Source organism: Cetorhinus maximus, chromosome 18 (assembly GCF_964194155.1).
Source record: "Cetorhinus maximus chromosome 18, sCetMax3.hap1.1, whole genome shotgun sequence".
Taxonomy (NCBI): Eukaryota; Metazoa; Chordata; class Chondrichthyes; order Lamniformes; family Cetorhinidae; genus Cetorhinus; species Cetorhinus maximus.
The window spans coordinates 61875639-61896038 of NC_135896.1; the positions used below are offsets into that span (position 1 = coordinate 61875639).

General features: G+C 41.0%; 1 protein-coding gene across 1 annotated transcript; it reads right to left on the reverse strand.

The window, feature by feature from the left end:
• Window positions 1–1903: 1903 nt before the first annotated feature.
• nkx2.9 (NK2 transcription factor related, locus 9 (Drosophila)) lies at window positions 1904–2745 on the reverse strand. Its single transcript, XM_078563282.1, has 2 exons — window positions 2544–2745; window positions 1904–2442 (listed from the first exon to the last, which is right to left on the reverse strand). Exons 1-2 carry the CDS (start codon window positions 2743–2745, stop codon window positions 1904–1906), a joined length of 741 nt encoding a protein of 246 aa, XP_078419408.1.
• Between the last annotated feature and the right edge of the window lie 17655 nt (window positions 2746–20400).

A 20400-nucleotide genomic window follows, 5' to 3' on the forward strand; every position in this document is an offset into this window, starting at 1 on the left:
AACTTTTTTTTTGTAACTATCGCAATTCGCGCCAACAAGTTTATCAAACCTTATTACAAAGCACTACGTTAAATTCTAACAAGGAATGAAGAGATTTAAAGGTATCCCTGTGAATGGGTAAACTGAAAGGAAGAGGGAATCCCAGAAATACGTGCGCCTCTTTTCCCACCTCCAATGTGTTATTAGGGAGAGATTGTGAATGCCATGTATTACTAAATTCCAAACCTGGAGGAAGGGCTTTATGATTTCTTTATACAAAACATCTGAGGGAATATCTCCCGTCTCTTGCTTCTAAAGTCACTTTTAAAAAGAAAATGGGAATGTTTTAAATAATAAAAACTCAGGGATGAATCACGTTGACTTTATTTTTAAATTAATATTAAGTACGCTGTTGCCAATAAATGAACTGAAATAACTGCATCTTAAGGAACATATCCAATCTTCGGGAATTATGAGTTTAGGCAGAAGTACATTATTTTCGCATGATAAAGTATGTATTTCGTTGGAATGTGTTGGCGCTTTCAATACGTTATTTTGTGATATTTATTAAGAAATATGCAATATAAAGCAAGGATTGTATATTAAAATGCAGGTGCTGTTTTTTTTGTTATGGAATATCCTCGCCGACAACTATGCACAGTTATTTCGCTGCAACCGGAATTCAAGGGAAAAAAATTGAGTGGATATTACACAATGTTAATTGCCTTTTGGTCTTTTGGTCATCATGGATACCATGGGCATGTTCACAATAGAGAAAAATCATTTATTTTTAAATTGGCATTCTCCTCAGCAGAACAAATGCTGGGAAGAGTAAATCTGCTTAACGGCGGAAAATAATTTGCTTATGCTCCTTTAAAAATGTTAGGCGAAGGTAACTAATTTCATTTTGTATATCGCAAAAATGTAACCTTTGGATAAAGTTTATGATATTACATTCAAATTGCCAATGTAACACGTTGGTATGTATGCTACCTCCTTGTAGGCATACTTGCAAAACGTTGATATAAAGGGAAAGTTAATTTTAAAATTCTATCTCATATAAGTCACAAGGAAAACACAACCTTCACTTTCAGGTGAAGTGTCTGCAGGAACAACTGTTACACAACGTTTTATCAATTCATTTCCTTCTATAGAAGAGAATTTGGTTCTAACCTTATAGCTCACAAAACTTATCCAATGAGTGCGTTCTATTTACCCAACACTAAAATTATGTTCAATTTTTAACAAGTAATTGAGAAGTATTCAGGTCAAATCTCAAAAATAATATTTCGTATTCGTTGCCAACATTGAAGGTGATGTAACTAATCCATTCATGTACTTCATCAGAATTAAGAAGTAAATGGCTCGTGTCTCGTTGTTAATGAACCATTTTACATTGAGAAAGCAAAAATTTAAGTATTGACATTTATTTCAAAATAATATGGTAATAAACCAATGACTATGAAATCTAACACTTTCAAAAGATGGTTTATGTGGAAGATCTATTTGCAACATTTTTTTCAGAAACTCAATATATAGCAATGTAATTTGTAACTACCTTTTGCCATTTTATTTTCTCAAGCAGGAAATTACAATGAATAAGGTACTAAACTGCTTTGTTGACATTTTCTATGCTTGAAAACGTACAGTTTAGATTTTCCAGATTATATTACATTTATGAATTACTGGGCCAGAAATGTTCCCCTTGTAGGAGGAGTTATGCATGTTGTGAATATCAGTGACATTTGAAAAGTGACCAAAGGAAAAGTCTAGAAAAAGGGCCTCGAAATGCTATGTGCAGAAAAGTACCAAAAATGTAATTACACCGAAAATTCGACCACTCACAAGCTGGCTGAACTATATGAGTAATTATTTTATACATCAAGTAACAACACCATTAATTTGAGTTCAAAGTGTCCATGGTTCACCAGCTCCACTGTTGTCTCCGTACAACAGGATGTGTTAAATGATGATAGCTAGGAAAGACGCCAAATGGTCCTGTGTGCTGTACCTGTTGAAAGCCATGAACTGTAAAAGCAGTGTAGGAATTGGGTTGAACAGTGTCGCCGGGCTTGTCCTGGATCTGCACGGAGGTAATGGAACAAGAGTGACAGGGTTTGCCATCTCTGACCAGCACTGGCACTGCCACTCTGCGCACCAGTTGGGGCTGGTTTATATCGATCTGCAGAGTGCCATCTACACGGGCTCTCTTCATTTTATACCTGTGGTTTTGGAACCAGATCTTCACCTGAGTCGGGGTTAGGCTCAGAAGGTGGGCGAAGTGTTCGCGTTCAGGGGCAGATAGGTAACGCTGTTGTTGGAATCTTCGCTCTAGCTCAAAGGTTTGTGCTTTGGAGAATAGGACTCGTCGTTTTTTCTTCTTCTCATTCTTCATGATGGATGACGAGCCTTTTCTTTGGATACAGTCCGCGGAAGCCGTATCTGTGCTGCTTTCATCAGATGCTAGAAGGAAACATTTTCCGGTTAAAGTTACTTACGATACTTCATCGGAAAGCAAGATAATAAATCAGTAGGAAAACCTCAATTCTAATTTGCATACTTACAAATTTTGTCAGAACCAAGCCACCCCGAAAAGGATAATTTCGAATAGTCATGCTGAGAGGTTTGGTCTGCTTCTTTTTTAATGACAGTAGATTGGATTGCTTTCCCACTTCCTTGATCCCATTGATTTAGACGGTCAATTTCGCGTTGATCTGGTAAATTTAAAATACTGCGTACTGTAAAGCTGGCCCTCGTTAACGACATGTTCACAAATTATCAGACGTTCACCAAATTTCTGAGAAAAATAGACTACTTGCGGGTTAAAGCGGGGAGAAACCCTCTCCGTGAAACTTAGATACAATTATATATCTCTCTGCTAAATAATATAGAAATAGAGAGTCTTTTAGAGGGAGCGTCCTATGTTTATATAAACAGTCCCCTTCACCGCCAACAGTGGCAACCTTCAGATCCTGTCTGACCACAGGATACTAAGTACCTGCATCAGTCAAGTGCCAAAGCATTAATGTGAGTAGGTGTAACCTCACCAGAGAATTACCCGGCACTTCCCAAATGACAGCAGGAAACAGGCTTCATCATTACATATTCTGCCTGATTAGCAAAGAACGTAGTGAACAGATAATGGTAATTGTGTTAGTGAATTAGTGAATTACATCTTGGGTGGTTAGTGGTGGCCACAACCCTTCCCCCTCCCCATTATTTGCATACAAAGTACAGAAGCAGTGACAGATTCTCTAGTTCATTTAATTACTTATTCATTTGTTAAATAGCCCACGAGTGTTATTTAAGTGAACTGGACGCGCTGTATTTGCTGCAATTAAACATATAAGATGCTTATTCGCCCCCTCCCCAAATCCTTTTCTGAGGCTACTACAAATGGGAATTTCCATGGCAGAATTTACAGTGGATATGAAGTATCTGCTTACAGGGAACATTACGCCGGGATATTGAAAACGTCCACTACAAGGCCAGCAAAACTATGTCTAACGACACACAACCAGGAGGTGTGACAAAAATTACAGTGCTTTGTGGTTTCATGTTATTCAATATTTCTTAATTATCTGGTTGTAAAATATCTAGATATGTACATTGATATTTAAACAGTACAATGGGACAACAGACGCCAATTAAGAAATACTATGCTGCAGTGGTTTTAATAGGATATAGCTTTTGCTTAAGATCCTTGTTTCTCCAAAACGTTTAATGCATTTGGTAATTTCATCAAATACTGAAATGACGAGCTTTTAGCGACGTTACTTGCAAATATGGCACTAATCCCGAGTTGGCCATCTTTCTGATAATTTCTGTAGGTAATCTTCAGTCAAAGATTCCCATGCCATGCCTATTTGTGCCACCTATCAAGCCTGCTGCTGTGACAGTGTTCCATGCTCCACAAACTCCCTCACAACGTCCTGGGTGGTCGAAAGTGGGAGAACACAAATACATGCCAACTGCTAGGCTGCAAACAATGGAGGAAATGTAGACCATCGTCCCGGACCTGTTGGAAGCATTTGTTCCAGTCAAGATTTTGCATTTGTTCAGTCATCAAATAATAGATGATTGACACCTCAGCACAATGCGCTTTAACTTTTTGGGATAAGTCCGAGTTTGTTCCTTGTTGTCATGGTTTTCAATGGCATTAAAAAGGATTTGGCTGCTATCGACTGCGCTTCTCGTCCTATGCAACCAAGTGCATAAAAAGTTATTACTTATATCGTTTAGAATCAAATAGGATTTCCTAAATTGTAAAATTAAAGGATTATTCACTCTTGCGAGAAAGATGGACTAACGTATCTATTGCAAATACAATTTTTTCCCTCAATTTTTATAAGGTTTAACACATCTAGTGCAGTAGTAATTTTTGGAATTGTTCAGTACAAAAACAGACTTGCTTTGGAAATTTAGGTAAAATGTTAGTGATATTAAATAAGCTAATCCAAAATGTTTGCTTTTATGAAAGAGTGGAATGGTTACAATTGCAGTTTTTTGAACATTTCATTTTGACTGCTCGATATCATTCGGCACAACATAATTATTACAATTTTATTAAATAACGCGAAATCGTTTATGATGCAAAATCATAAAAAAACTTCTTACTGTTGATAGTGCTTATGTTAACGTTGTACACAGGGGTTTGAATAAACGTTGGAAAAGGCAACATGATGGTTTTCTGTTGATGTAGAGTGATATGGTAGCGTTATTCGATTTCAACGAAAGACGGCCGCCGTTTTCATCATTGGTATTGTTTTCAAGACGACAGGACGGTTAAACCCTGTCCTTAATTTAGAAATCATTATGGATTGCACCATGTAAACTAAGCGTCAAAAACTTTACCAATCATAGTCCAATGAAAGTGCAGTAATAAGTCCTGCTCGGCAAAACAAATTTACAGCTTCGATGACCTCTTGTAGCCCTTTAATCTATTTAACATCTGAAGACTACAACGAAGTGCAGAAATAAGCAAACAGATACACTTACACGCTTAAGGACTCTTCACCATCAAATGTTTACTTTCGCTTCTAAAACATTTCGCACATGCTGGTTGCCTGACTATTTCGCGCCCTGAGGTTTTTTTTTGACAGCAAATAACATTTAGATATTTTAAATATTGTTTTTACCTACTGTGTGCCCACAAATTTACAAAAAAAACACTAGAAATGAATAGCTTGTTCTAAGTATCATTATAATTTTTAACCATTAAAGATGCAATTCCAGTTAATTACATATTTAGTTTATTATGTCCCTTTAGTTAGTAGGTAAAAGATCTGTTAACATCAGGTTCTTTTTATCCATCGATAAAAAAAACTTTAATCATTAGCCTTTCAATGATTTGTGATATGTTGGAAAATTCACAGGTTTTCTTTATAGTAAACATATTTGATTATATTTCTAAAAGCTATAATCTTGCTGCATTTGTCAGGGCATATTTACACTGTACAAAGCAAATAGATAACAAGTCACTGGAGTTCCACACGATACTGATTTACGGTGACCAGAAGGGGCTGGTACAATTGTCAATTTGAGGGAAGAACTTCAATTTGGGCTAATGAATAAGGAAGGGATAGCGAAAATTAAACTATTATTCCAGCTTTACGGCAGCAACGAGAGAGCTGATGAGCTGAGCCGCAAGTTAACAAAAAGTGCAATGGGATGCGCACTGCAAATGTAACATCCACAGCTGCAGGGTTGCCAGCTTCGATTCTGTGTATCTTAGGCTGGTGGCTGTAGAATTCGTTCCAACTAAGGAGCGCCTCGTTTATTGGCTCTCATTCCAATTCTCACGCTAGACCAGAGCGCTGTACAATCGTCTGTAACAAAATCAGAACACTATTCAATGTCTGTATTGTGATTAAATTTATAGGACAGCTGAACTTAGAATCTACAAGAAGAATAAACTCTTGTACTGCAGCTTTTAGGTCTTAGTTGTTAGTCTTGGCTTAGTGGTAGCAGCTTACGGTTGAGTCAGAAGGTTCCAGAGATTTAAGCGCACATTCTAAAATGATAGTTCAACCCATTAGTGAAATAGGGCTGCATTATCGGAGGTGTTGTTATGGGAGACCCCATTTGCCCTCTGGGGTGGGTGAAAAAAGTCCCTTGTCTATATTTGAAGAACAGAGAAATTCTCTTGGCCAATATTTGTCCCTCAACGAACATCGTAGAAAAAGATTATCTGGTCGTTTGTCTCGTTTCTGTTTGTAGGATCATGTTGCGTGCAAATTGGCTGCCATGTTTCAGCGCAATAGTGACTACACTTCAAAAGTATGTTCGTTAACTGTGAAGCACTTGAGGTGTCATGAGATGATGAAAGACAATTTTTCTTTAAACTAGTTAAAAGTTTAAGCTGTACTATTTAATTTGATGAGCAAGTGTTTTGATTACTGATCCCTTTCTATATTACAAAATATTTTTATTTTACTTTTAGTACTTTTAGTCTATATTTAAATAATAAAATTTAACTTGAAGCCTATTACCACTGGTTGTAGCAACATGTATCTCCAATCTAATTCACTCTAAAAATGGAATTGACAATGGCCCTGTAGCGAAATGAAAATCAACTAACGTACATTTTAAAATTTTTAAACAGCAAAATTTATTGTCCATTGATGTAAATGTGAGGTGTTGCTCACCATAATGACCAAAACACACGAGCCGTACGTAACGGCAATGACTCCCAGAGAGAGACTGGTGAATGAAGAAGAAACTGAAATTAAAAGCAGCGAGGCGTTTATTGGCACATGCAATTCACGTTTGGTAGAAAAAAAGCAAAAAAAAAACGTCTGCGGAATTGTTGTGTGAAAGGAAGGAAATTCAGAAATAAGTGTCCGTGATTAAGGGAATTAAAGAGCTCTTGCCCCTGATTGAGGGAAAGGAATTGTTTAAGACAATGAGAGACCTTGTGGCTGCTCCGAGAGAATAAAGAGTTTTCTGTGGAGAAAGGGTGGAAACTTTGGTGCGAGACTGCTCACCTCTATACGAAAAGAACTACAAATTATGTGGGTAGATGTGGTTGCATATGGGAAATTCTCATTGGAGAATGAGAAGGTCTGGAAACAGGTAAAATTCTTTTGGAACAGGTGGGTCAGATGCAGTCAATGACAATGTCAATGTCTCTGAGAATTCTTTTGAAAATGAGAAAATGTAGGAGGACATAGAATTAATGCCAGAAGAGTTAACATCAGGCCTTTCACAGCATATAAATATAAATAAGTTCCATTAAAAAACTTGGGTTTAACACCTGATGTATAACAAAAGTGAATAAAAACCCACAGCAAAAATTAAAATTACGATCAGAAAGAATTAGGACAAGTGTTTTGAGTATTTTTAGTTTTTATTTAAAAAGGAAAGGGCTGGTTAATTTTGTTTTCAGTCTCTGAATGTGAATGTGAATTGTGTGAAGGTTTGCTGCTGGCTTCATGATTTTGAACCTTAATAGCGATGTTATCAACTGATGACCCCTTCAGCAGAAATTGTTGTTGCTTTCTGTTTCTGGTTTCAAACTGATTTAGAGTAATTGACATACTGAGGGTTTGGTTAAAATATCAAATTATGAAACTGGTTTTCTGCGCCAGGCACTACAGACAGCAAGGAATGCAAATTGTGTGAATAGTTATGAGATGCACAATTTGGGATTATCATGAACAAATTGCCATTTTTAGAGTTCACAATATATTACAGGAATCAATAAAGTGCTTGAATACATGAATGCTTGTTCAGTATTCATTTCAATTTATGACTGGAACACCTAATAATGGGAAAGTTAAGATGGTAATGTTAGGAGAAAGGAGAAAAAGAGTTTCAAAATTGGCTTTATACATTTGAAAATTAAAGATGCATGGTGTGAATTTATTTTTAACTGAAATACAACTGTTAAATACAGTTTTTAAAAAAATGAAAAAGCAGCTTTGGAGTATGAGGTGTGAAAACTGCTATTGGCTCACTGAACCACTCCCCACCACACCCCTACAGTTTTCACAAGCAAGAAGTAATTAACCATTACTTCTGGTTGCCAAATTGCAATGCTGAACTACAGGTAGTCTTTTAAGAAGTTGGTTTCACACCATTTGAGTTCTTAGGTCGGCAAGCTGCCGAGTTACACCGATTGAGTGTAAAAAGCAGTCACTGTACAAATAATCCTACGCTCCCTTAATCAAAATATTCATGGTGGCCTTCTGATTTTTAAAGTTTTAAAGTTAATGTTGGCCTTTGGATTTTTGAAGTTTCTAAAGTCTTATGCCACAGGCTCCTTCAGATAGTCCAAGGTATTATTAGGCAATGACAAGTTGGTCGCATTTCAAGGTACTCTGGTTAAATTTATCAGGGTCCATAGAGCCTTTGATGATATTGTTTCAGACAGGTCTGATACTTTTAAACCTAGCAGTGGTTGCAGGTATTATGAATGAATATTGTTTACTTTAATGAATGGAGACCTGTTGGTCGTAATGTCTTCAGTGGTCAAGACCTGCAGGAATATCTGAATGTGGCATTTTAAAGGAAGGCTATAAAAACAATACAAAACATTACTGCTGACAACTTCAATGGCAAAATGTTGACAAAGCATGGGATCTGTATGAGGATATGCTTAAGGAACAATGGGATATAAAAACTTCTGAACTTTCCATTCTTCAGAGCAGACAGAAGGACAGATTGGCTGTTGCCCTGAACTCATGCCTCAGTGCAAACTTGATCAAAAAACTGGCAGAGCAATTTATAATTAAAAAATGGGAGGCAGGGGAAAAGTTGCAAACCATGTTTATGAAGGACCCATGAACGAACAGAGTGACACAATCACATTAAGGTTTTTATAGCTACTTACAAGTAGAAATTATTCCTACATTGTTAAATTTTTCCTTTTGCATATTTCATTGTCTTAATTATATAACAGAATGTATGTCGAGTTTTATCTTACAGTCCTTAGAGAAATAGCACACTTTCATGGAGCACAATTCAGGAAGCTAATTCAGTGAACTCCGAGATAATGAAACATGATAAAACCAGGCACCATTAATTAGGGGGGGATTATTTAAAGAAATGAGTCGGCAGACAGCAAAAGCTGCTTTAAAACAAGGACAATCCCTGGTTTTAATAAAAGTAAAGGTGAAATATTAGGATAGGTTAGGAATAATGGCAATCATTCAGAATAACAAAGACTATTAAGAACAACTTATCTTCAAGGTGATTGTGTATGGAAGGGTTTTACTACATGCAGATTCAAAAAAAGGTTAAATGATATAAAAATTGGATCCTAAATTTTATGTCGTTCTGTCTGCAAACAATTTAAAAACTGAAAATCATATGGGAATATGGTTTGACATAAAGTATGAAGATTTGGTTTGGTGTATTATGCCAGAAAGCCTTGCAAGCAAAGTGACATTTACAACTGATTCCTATGATTGTGACAATATCATTGCCTCCTGCCGATGATAACGTGATAAAAAAATACTTAAAGTGGAATCATATATGCTTGTTGGAGGGTGATATACACATAGGAATTTGTGAACTCTCTGAACATGATGTAGGAGCCAAGGCAATCCATGACAAACACGTCTGCAGGAAGTGTAAGCAACTAGAAGAATTCCGGATCAGCATTATTGACCTGGAAGCCAAAATATAGACACTACGCAACACAAGGGAGGGGGAGCAATACCTGGATACTTTATTCCAGAAGACAGTCACAAGTCTGAGAAGAGGGTCACCTGTTTTGGTCAGCGGTGAGGGACAGGAGGATGTGACTGTCAGTGTGGCAGGTAATGGGACCGAGCAGACAGTAGGGGAGCAGCCTCAGGCTTTGCAATTGTCAAACAGGTTTGAGGTGCTTACAGCCTGTGTGGATGAAAGCGAAGTGTGCAGGGTGGATAAGCTGGCTGGCCATGGCACTGTGGTACAGGAAGCCATTCGAGCAGGGGGAGCAAAAAGGAATGTAATGGTAGCACGGGATAGTACAGTGAGGGGGATTGACACTGTTCTTTGCAGCAAAGAGCGAGAGTCCAGATGGCTTTGTTGCCTGCCTGGTGCCAGGGTTCAGGACATCTGCTCAGGGATGGAGAGGAACTTGCAGTGGGAGGGGGAGGATCCAGTTGTCGTGGTCCATGTAGGTACCAATGACATAGGTAGAACTAGGAAAGAGGTTCTGCAAAGTCAGTATGAGGAGCTAGGTACCAAATTAAGAGGCAGAACCTCAAAGGTCATAATCTCTGGATTATTACCTGAGTAACGTGCAAATTGGCATAGGGAAAATAAGATTACAGAGACGATTGCGTGGCTCAAACAAAGACTGGTGTGGGAGAAGTGGATTCCGGTTTGTGGAGCACGGGCATCAGTACTGGGGAAAGTGGGGGCTGTACGGTTGGGTCAGTTTACACCTGAACCGTGCTGGGATGAGTGTCCTTGCAAATCGCATAACTAGGGAAGTAGAGAGGGCTTTAAACTAAACAAGAGGGGTGAGGGATCAAGCTTGGGTAGAAGTAGCAATTCAAGATGTAGAGTCAAGACAGGAGAGCAAAATAGTAATATGAGAAATGAGGGTCAGAGAATGGCAGGAAGGGGCTGAGAGAAAATGCACGTAGCATTCATAACAAAGTAAATGAATTGATGGCCCACATTGAAGTAAATAAATATGATCTGATAGCAATTACAGAGATGTGGCTTCAGGACGACAAAGATTGGATCCTTAATATTGAAGGGTACTTGGCATTCAAGAAGAATAAGAAGCTAGGTAAAGGTGGAGGGGTAGCACTGTTGATCAGAGAGGGCATTGGTACAATAATTAGAGATGACCTTGGTTCAGGAGATCAGGATGTAGAGTCGGTTTGGGTGGAGATGAGAAATAGTAGGGGGAAAAGTCATTAGTGGGAGTGGTCTACAGGCTTCCTAGCAGTAGCCACAGTGTAAGACAAAGTATTCAAGAGAAAATATTGTGTGCTTGTGACAGAGGGATGGCAATAATCATGGGTGATTTTAAACTGGAAAAATCAGATTGGCAGTATTGGCCTGGATGAGGAGTTCTTAGAATGCTTTTGAGATAGTTTCTTAGGGCAGCATGTTCTGGAACCAACCAGAGAGCAGGTTATATTAGACTTGGTATTGTGTAACGTGACAAGGTTAATTAATGACCTCAGAGTAAAGGCACCCCTAGGTAGCAGCAACCACAATATGATTGAATTTTACATCCAGTTTGAAAGGGAGAAGACTGGATCTAAGACTAGTACCTTAAACTTAAATAAGGGCAACTATATGGGGATGAAAGCTGAGCTAGCTGAAGTGAACTGGGAGACTAGGCTAGAGGATAGATCAATAGAGAAGCAGTGGCATACATTTAAGGGGATATTTCAGAGTATTCAGAATAAGTACATTCCTACTATAAAGAAAAATTCTAAGAGGAGGACCCACCATCCGTGGTTAATTAAAAATGTTAAGGAAAGCATACAACTCCCCAAAGTTGAGTAGCAGGACAGATGGTTGGACAGAATATAAAGAACGGCAGAGAATGACTAAAAGGTTAATCAGGAGAAAGGAATGGGGAACAGTGGGGAACTAACAGTAGATAATAAGGAAATGCCAGAAGAAATGAACAAATATTTAGCTTCTGTATTCACTATAGAGGAGGCAAAAAACATTCCAGTAATAGCTGCAAATCAGGAGGTGAACGGGAGAAAGGAACTTTGTGAAATTGAAATCACTAGGGAAATGGTACTGAGCAAATTGATGGAGCTGTGAGCTGGCTAGTCTTCAGGTCCCGATGGACTACATCCTAGGGTCTTAAAAGAGGTGGCTAATGAGGTAGTCAATGCACTAGTGTTAATTTTCCAAAATTCGCTAGATTCTGGAAAGGTTCCATCAGATCAGAAAATAGCAAATATAACTCCTCTATTCAAGAAGGGAGGGAGACAGAAAACAGGAAACTATAGGCCAGTTAGCTTGATGTCTGTTGTGGGAATGTTATTAGAATTGATCATTAAGGAGGTTATAGCTGGGCACTTAGAAGAATTCGAGGCAATTGGGAAAAGTCAGCATGATTTTGTGAAAGGAAAATCATGTTTAACCAATTTACTGGAGTTTTTTGAAGGAGTAACATGCGCAGTGGATAAAGGGGAGCCTGTAGATGTACTGTACTTGGATTTCCAGAAGGCATTTGACAAGGTACCACATCAAAGATTATTACGGAAAATAAAAGCGCAAGATGTAGTGGGTAACATATTAACATGGATAGAAGATTGGCTGGCTGGCAGAAAGCAGAGAGTATGCATCAATGGGTCTTTTTCTGATTGACAGGATGTGACGAGTGGTGTCCACAGGGGTCTGTACTGGGGCCTCAACTTTTTACAATTTACATCAATGACTTAGATGAGGGGAGTGAAGACATGGTAGTTAAATTTGCAGATGACACAAAGATAGGTAAGAAAGTACGTTGTGAAGACGACATGAGGAGGTTGCAGATGGATATGGATAAATTGAGTGAGCAGGCAAATGGAGTTTAATGTGGGAAAATGTGAAGCTGTTCACTTTGGCAGGAAGAACAAAAAAACAGAATATTACTTAAATGGAGAACGGCTGCATAATTCTGAGGTGCAGAGGGATCTAGGTGTTCTAGTACATGAGTCACAAAAAATTAGTATGCAGGTACAGCAAGTAATTAAGAAGGCCAATGGAATGCTATCCTTTATTACGAGAGGGATTGAACGTAAAAGTAATGATGTTATGCTTCAGTTATAAAAGGCATTGGTGAGACCGCACCTTGAATACTGTGTGCAGTTTTGGTCTCCTTATTTGAGGAAGGATGTAAATGCTTTGGAGGTGATTCAAAGGAGGTTTAATAGATTGATACCTGGAATGAGTGGGTTGTCTTATGCGGAAAGGTTGGACAGACTGGGCTTGTTTCCACTGAGGTTTAGAAGAGTGAGGGGTGATTTGATTGAAGTATACAAGATCCCGAACGACCTTGACATTTGGATGTCGAAAGGATGTTTCCTCTTGTGGGTGAGTCCAGAACTAGGGAGCACTGTTTTAAAATTAGGGATTGTCCTTTTAGGACAGGGATGAGGAGAATTTTTTTTCTCTCAGCGGGTTGTGTGACTTTGAGATTCTCTGCCTCAGAAGGTGGTGGAGGTGGGGTCATTGAATATTTTTAAGGCAGAGATAGATAGATTCTTATTAGGCAAGGGACTCAAAGGTTATTGGGATTAGATGGGAAATCGAAACACAAGATCAGCCATGATCTTATTGAATGGCGGAGCAGGCTCGAGGGGCTGAATGGTCAACTCCTGTTCCTATTTCCTATGGTCTTATGTTCCTAACATATTTGTGAGGAAACAATAAGGGTTCTGGATTTCATGGAGAGTCATCATGCTCTCAAACAGACTATCAAAATGTTCCCTACCCAGCAACCCTCTCCAGCGTTTTATACCGTCCCATTACTTAGCTTCCCTAAATTTGGCTTCTTGTGTATACCCACCCTCCATCACCCCAAGATTAGTGACAGAACATTCAGCCACTTTAGCCCTATCATCTGGGGAAAGCTCCCTGAACTCCTTCACATCTCTAATTCTCTCTGTTTAAAATTCCTCACAAAAACCTTCATTGAAATCCGTCCATTGGCTTTTGAGATACATTGTATACAGACAAACAGACTAATAGGGGTGCAAACACGATCTCTGCCCACCTTCAGTGGTGGAGGTAATTATTCTACCAGCAGCATACAGCTTTGTTAGTAAAAGCCAATAGTTACAACCTGCCTAAAGTTAAAATAGCCTTTTCAGTTTTAGCTCAGATACGAAGTATGCTTTGAAAACTTTGGCCATTAAATAGCCAATGTTGATGGTTAGGGACCAATAATTAAAACTAAATAAACATTTTAACTCATTTTAAATGCAATTTAAGATTTACCTTTTTAAAGTAAAACCTGAAATCACAGAGCTGAATTTTCCCCACTTGCATTATCTGTGAGCAATTAGTGTGGAATACATTAGGAGTGCGCTGTTGGAACCAAGAGCAGAGCATCTGAACTTGCTCTTGGGTACAATTTACATGAAGGGTTTATTTAAGGGTGCACTCATGGCAAGGTATACTCTGGGCACACCTTGGGCTTTAAAGGCATCAGGAGAATTTAGGAAGTTGGTGCAGTTACAGCCCCGTGGCAGAATCAGATTTTTAAAAACATTTTGCAGGTATGCATTGAGATTATTGTCTAAATATCTTCTGATACAGAATAATACATTTTTAAATTAGTGCAGAAGCTATGATTGGCAGGTTTGTTGTCTTTCCTTTATTTAAAGGTTGCGTGCCCAATAAATGAGTCAGCATTGATGTGCCATGGCTGGATTGGCAACAGTACCTCAAACAGTGACCCAGGCACCCCTGTAGCCCAACTTTGAGGCAGCCAATAACTGTGTGGCACAGGGTTAGACTGTGTGGATATGAAGACCGAGGCTGCAAAAATAGAAGGATGGTAATGTATTCACTGTGAGCCTTCTCTTCTCATTCCAAATGCTTTGGAGCAGTTGGTCATTTAGAGACAGGGGTAATTCCGGCCCAGTAGTAGAAGAACAGCTGCTTATCAATCAGGCACTGGCCAGGTGAATGACCTCAGCAGCTCAGATGTGGATTGTGCCCATTTCCCCTTGACTGTCTCCAAATAAGCCAGATTTTAAAAGGACAGTTGGCACAGGACTGAACCAGCCTCCATCACTAAGTGGAAAGGAACAATAGTATTCTGCAGCGAGCACAGCAACATTAAAAATGTTATAGTTATTCAAAAAGCCAAAAGCAAAGACCTTTCTCGGCAATACCAGACAGGGAACGTCTAAATAGCAGATCTAGAATTGGTAACAGGTTTTTCAGGGTACAGTTTGCTTCTGAACTGCACCTAATTCTATTAGAGGAAGGTTGAGTGCAGGGGTCTTTGACATTCATTTGCCTTAAATTTACATTGCTGCACTCCCTTCAGGTGTAAACTCCAAAACTGCCACAGGAGAAATTCATGTTACACAGGGGCAAAGGTGCAAGGGATTCACAGCCATTTTCTCTCTGCATCATACACATTTCTTAGACATTATTTGGAAACAAGGCAGAGAAAAATCAACCTTCATATCTGTTCATATTATTCATTACCAAGAAGTAGATTTCTCATGGCATTTCTCACAGGTATGGAGTGTGAATTGGCTTGTTTACAACTGCAGCTTAAACAAGACAATGATTTGTTCATTGTTGCAATAGAACTAATTTAATGGAAGAATATATAAGAATATAAGAAATAGGAGCAGAAGACCACAAAGCCCATTGAGCCTGCTCCGCCATTCAATAATGATCATGGCTGATCTTGAGCTTCAACTCCACTTTCTCACCCACTCCCCATATTCTTTGAATTCCCTGGGAGACTAAAAATTTGTCCATCTCAGCTGTAAATATATTCAATGATGGCACAACCAGAACCCTCTGGGTAGAGAATTTCAAAGATTCACAACTCTTTGATTGAAGAAATTTCTCCTCATCTCAGCCCTAAATGATCGGCTCCTTATCCTGAAACGGTGTCCCCTTGTTCTAGCTTCCTCAGCCAGGGGAAAGAACCTCTCAGTATCTGCCCTCATATTCTTGAATATTTCTATGGGATCACCTCACATTCTTCTAAACTCCAGAGAATATAACCAATTTACTCAGCCACTAAACATAGGACAACCCTCTCATCCCAAGGGCCAATCTAATGAACCTTTGCTGTATTGTCTCCAATGCAAGTATATCCTTCCTTAAATATGGAGACCAAAATTGGGCGCAGTATTCCAGGTGTGGTCTCAATAATGACCCAAACAATTGTAGCAAGACTTCTTCTTGTACTTCAATCCCCTTGCGATAAAGACCAAAATACCATTTGCTTTCTTAATTGCTTGCTGTACCTGCATGCTAACCTTTTGTGTTCCTTGTATGAGTGCACCCAATTCGCTGAGTTTTTGTTTTTCAGTGGAGTATATTTTTGTTGAACATCTTGAATTGTTTCTTTAAATGTTTCCCACCATTTATTTACCACCATACCTTTTAGCCTATTCACCAAATCAACCTTTGCCAGCTCTCTCCTCATTCTTATGTGTAATTGGCTTTGCTTAAGTTTAAGCTTTTTATTAGTGATTGGAGGATGTAGTTATCAAACTTAATTTGGAATTCAATTCCATTCTGCTCACTGTTTCCCAATGGAACTTTTACCATGACATTATTGACTAAACCTGCCTCATTACACAATACTAGATCTAAATTAATCTTACCCCTAGTTGGTTCCACAACATGTTGCTCCAGGAAACTGCTATGAAAGCATTCTACAAACTCATCATCCAGCCCACCTTCGCCAATTTGATTGGCTCATCTATATGAAGATTAAAATCCCCCACAACTATTACATTGCCTTCATTACAAGCTCCAATAATTTCTTGTTTAATGCTCTGATCAATGGTATAACCACTGTTAGGGGGCCTGTAGGCTACTCCTGCCAGCATTTTGTGAAGAAGAGTCATACCGGCTTGAAACGTTAACTCTGTCTTTCTCTCCACAGATGCTGTCAGACCTGCTGAGTTTTTCCAGCAATTTTTGTTTTTGTTTCAGCATTTTCTGACCCTTGCTATTCTTAATCTCCGTCCATACTGATTCCACTTACTGATTTTCTGAGCTATGATCCTTTCTCACTAATGTCCTTATCTCATCCTTTGTTCTCAGGGCTACCCCTCCTACTTTTCCATTCTGCCTGTCTTTTTGAAATGTTGTGTACTCTGGAATATTTATTTTGTAACCATGGCCAGAATGTTACGTTGTAGGATTGGGTGCACGGCCGACCTCGCATGACATCGCGCGAGAAAATGTTAGGTGTGCGCCCCGATGTCATTATACTGTCGCGCCATATTACAGTCAGCGGGTGCACATGGGAGTCGGAAACATGCCCATTGACAATTAAACGGGCAATTAAGCCCATTAAAGAGGCAATTGATTGAAATTTTAGGTGGCCCGTGCGATTGTGCAGTATGCGCAGAGCCGCACGGCCAGGCAGCCATCCCATTTTTAAGTGTAACTCAATCCAGAGCAGGATAAAAGTCGACCAGAGCAGTGGCTCTGTGAGTAGGTAAGAGTTTAGGGAAGAGTTGGTTGTAGGTGCTTTTCTGACAGTTATTTGCATTTTCTGTGTTTTCTGGAGGAGTCTTTGGCTTACAAGCTTCAGGGCACTATTCTGTGCCATCTATCTTCCAGCAAATGGGGATTGTCTACTCCGCTGGAGGGACCTCCTCTATGGAGGAGGAGAGGGCCAGAAGGGAAAGGAGGGCTGGAGTCTGCAGGCAGCGTCCCAGAGAGCGACCTGTGGAAAGAGAGGTGCAGCCACATACAGTGCAGGGTCAGCAGCAGGTGGAAGGGTCCGCAGAAGATGCCGTTCTCCTGCAGCGAGAGTCTACAGGTTGCGCTCCAGTCGCCTGGACATGTTGGAGGTCTAGTGCTGAAGTAGGCTGTGCCTCTCTAGGGAGGCTGTGACCTCCATTTCCCACATGATTGGCTCAGAGATCACCTCAAACTCTGCTGATGGTCACCCGATGCCAGTGGCTCTTAAGGTGACAGTAGCCCTGAACTTTTTCACCTCCAGTTGCTTCCAAGGGTCTGCAGGAGATCAACATGGTGTTTCCCAATCTGCTGCCCACAGCTGAATCAAATTGGCCACTGACACTCTGTTTAGACGGGTGATGAACTTCATTCATTTCCAGACCAGTGAAGCCAGTGAGGCTGAGTGAGCCAGAGGCTTCACTGCAATTGCTGGGTTCCCCGACATCCAGGGTGCACTCATGTAGCCATAAAGGCACCAGAGGTGAGCTGGGTGCTTTTGTCAACAGAAAGGGCTTCCACTCCATCAACATCCAGATTGTTTGCAACTACAGGACACAGATTTTGTAGGTCTGCTCCAGGTACCCGGGCAGCTCCCATGAAGCATACATCTTGCAACACTCCCAGGAGCCAAGGCTCTTCATCGCTCCAGCTCAGTTGGACAGTTGGCTCCTGGGTGACAAAGGCTATCCCTTGAAAAGGTGGATCATGATGCCACTCCAACACCCTAGGAGAGAAGTGGAGGAGAGTTACAATTGAAGTCATGCCTCCACCAGGGCGGTAACTTGAGAGGACCATTGGCCTACTCAAAGTGAGGTTCCGCTGTCTGGACTGATCAGGGGGAAGCACTTCAAATTCTTCCAGAGCACATCTCACTTATTGTCATTGTGTGCTGTGCTCTGTACAATTTGGCTCTGTCAAGGGGGTCCTATTAGATGATGAGGACAGCAAGGTGGCTCCCCAGGCCGCAGAGAATGAGTCAACTGATGGGTCTGATGAGGAGCCGGAGGAGATCCAGGGTGAGGATATGGCTGCAGGAGTGATGAACCTTGTGGGAGGCAGGGAGACCAGGGAGGCCTTGATTCTCTGTTCATTCAGCTCAGCATCCAAGGAATGGCTGGAAAGTGAGGGCAAGGATGATGCCTCCTTACTGAACATTCCTGATGAGGCCATCCTGAGACCCCTATATCAACTAATTACCTTTGACATAAAGTTTGCAGCCCTTCTTTTCTGTCATAAGCCACTCCCATGCCCTCCACCTAGGAGAAACAAAGCACATTCAGACCATGAAACATAATAACATTTTTAAATGCTGGTCATGTTCACACAGTTTGAAGACAGAACACATTTCAACTGGAGTAATATCACCGTGATAGCCCCTCTTGTGTTTATAGGGCCGTCAACTTCCACTTGCAAATGCTGCGTCTTTGTGCCCCTCACCCACCCCTCACTGGCGGGGGCAGCCTGTTGACTGTGATGTCCTGTTGACTGTGGTGTCCTGTTGGCCCTGATGATCTTGATGGATGTACTCTGGCTGGCAGAGCCTGTGCAAGCACTGCCTGGGATGGAGCATCCAGCACCATGTCTGGGCACTCCTCAGTCATCGCGGCCTCATCAGATGCCACAGGCACTGGCAAAGTGCTGGAGGAGCTGCTGCCTTCATCTGAAGTGCCCTGAGAGGAGCCCGCAGGTGCAACATGCAGCTGGTCCACCAACGTGAGGCTGGTTTGAATCTCCCTGCTCACCATTGATGGACGGGTAACTAGCAGAGTAACGAGGTGCCTCATCCATCTCTCACACTGGCAGTGACCTGCTGAGGTCACAGACAGTGTGTGGGCTTGCAGGTCTGAACTCGACCCCAGAAACCCCCAATTATGGAGCTGCCTGTCCATGAGAGTCACCTGCCACTCTCTCAATGGAGGAGGCTGTGCGCTCGGAGTTCTGGGTCAATGCAGTGCTCATGCTCCGCATGGACTCCTCCAAGACATAGACCATGGCACACAGACCCTCAGGGATCTCCACCAGATCCCCCTGCTCATCCTGCTGGACATCCAGCATCCTGATTGATGAATGACTCCAGAGGCTCATCATCAGCCTTGGATTCAGCACGGTCCTAGTCTCCAGCAGCCCTTCGATTGCCGGCGCCCTGGGCACTCTCTGCCTCTGCTAGCTTCTCTCACGAGTGTGATGTGCCCTCACCACAGTGCACTACCAACTGATCCAACACTTTATTGCCCACTGACGTGCCTGTATCTGTGCTGGTGCTTGGAATGGAGAGATGATGTGATGAGGGTGCATCTGTCCACGTCTCCTCAGGTGTCAAGGGAGGGTCCTCAGGGTCTATCGGGCATCTTGAGGATGGCATTTCTGAGAGAGAACAGAATATGTCAGTTGATTATATTGTAACAAAGTAATTGTGCATGAACTATGGTTGCTTGACAGAATGGACAACTTGCCTCACTGAAACTCTGTGATTAGACAAGCTGTTGATTTGAGCTTCTCATTGGAGTTGCCACAATCCTACAGCTCTTACATGCTTCCCCAGTCTTTTACTTGTCCACTGGACTCTTAAATTCACCCGAGACCCCTGCCTCTCCACGACTTTGCTTCGCACTCACAATCCATGTCCAGGGCTTCCATCTTGAACTTGGAAAGTATCCGTATTTTGGAAATCCCACCATACTGGCACCCCACCCATTCGTGTGCCCTCTAGTGCATTATGGCTTCTCTTCTCCTTTACAGACAAAAGTGCATTCATTAGTGCACCGTCTATCTGCCACACTATCCCAGCCTCACCACCCCCACCAACCCTAAGCAGATGCCAGTTCAGGTGCCTGTCAGATTAGTACACCTCACCCTTCTATATACACAATTCAAGCGGGCACATCTCCCAGCCTTGGCTCACAGGGCTATGTACCGTTTGGCATTCTGCATCTCACACCCCTGAGCACCACGAAGAACCGCCACTCTCGAAGACATCTACATACAGTTCCATGCCAAGTTGGTACTAGCCCTTATGGAGTGCTTTTTCCAACACTGTTGTGTGGCGCACAACATCATGCCTGC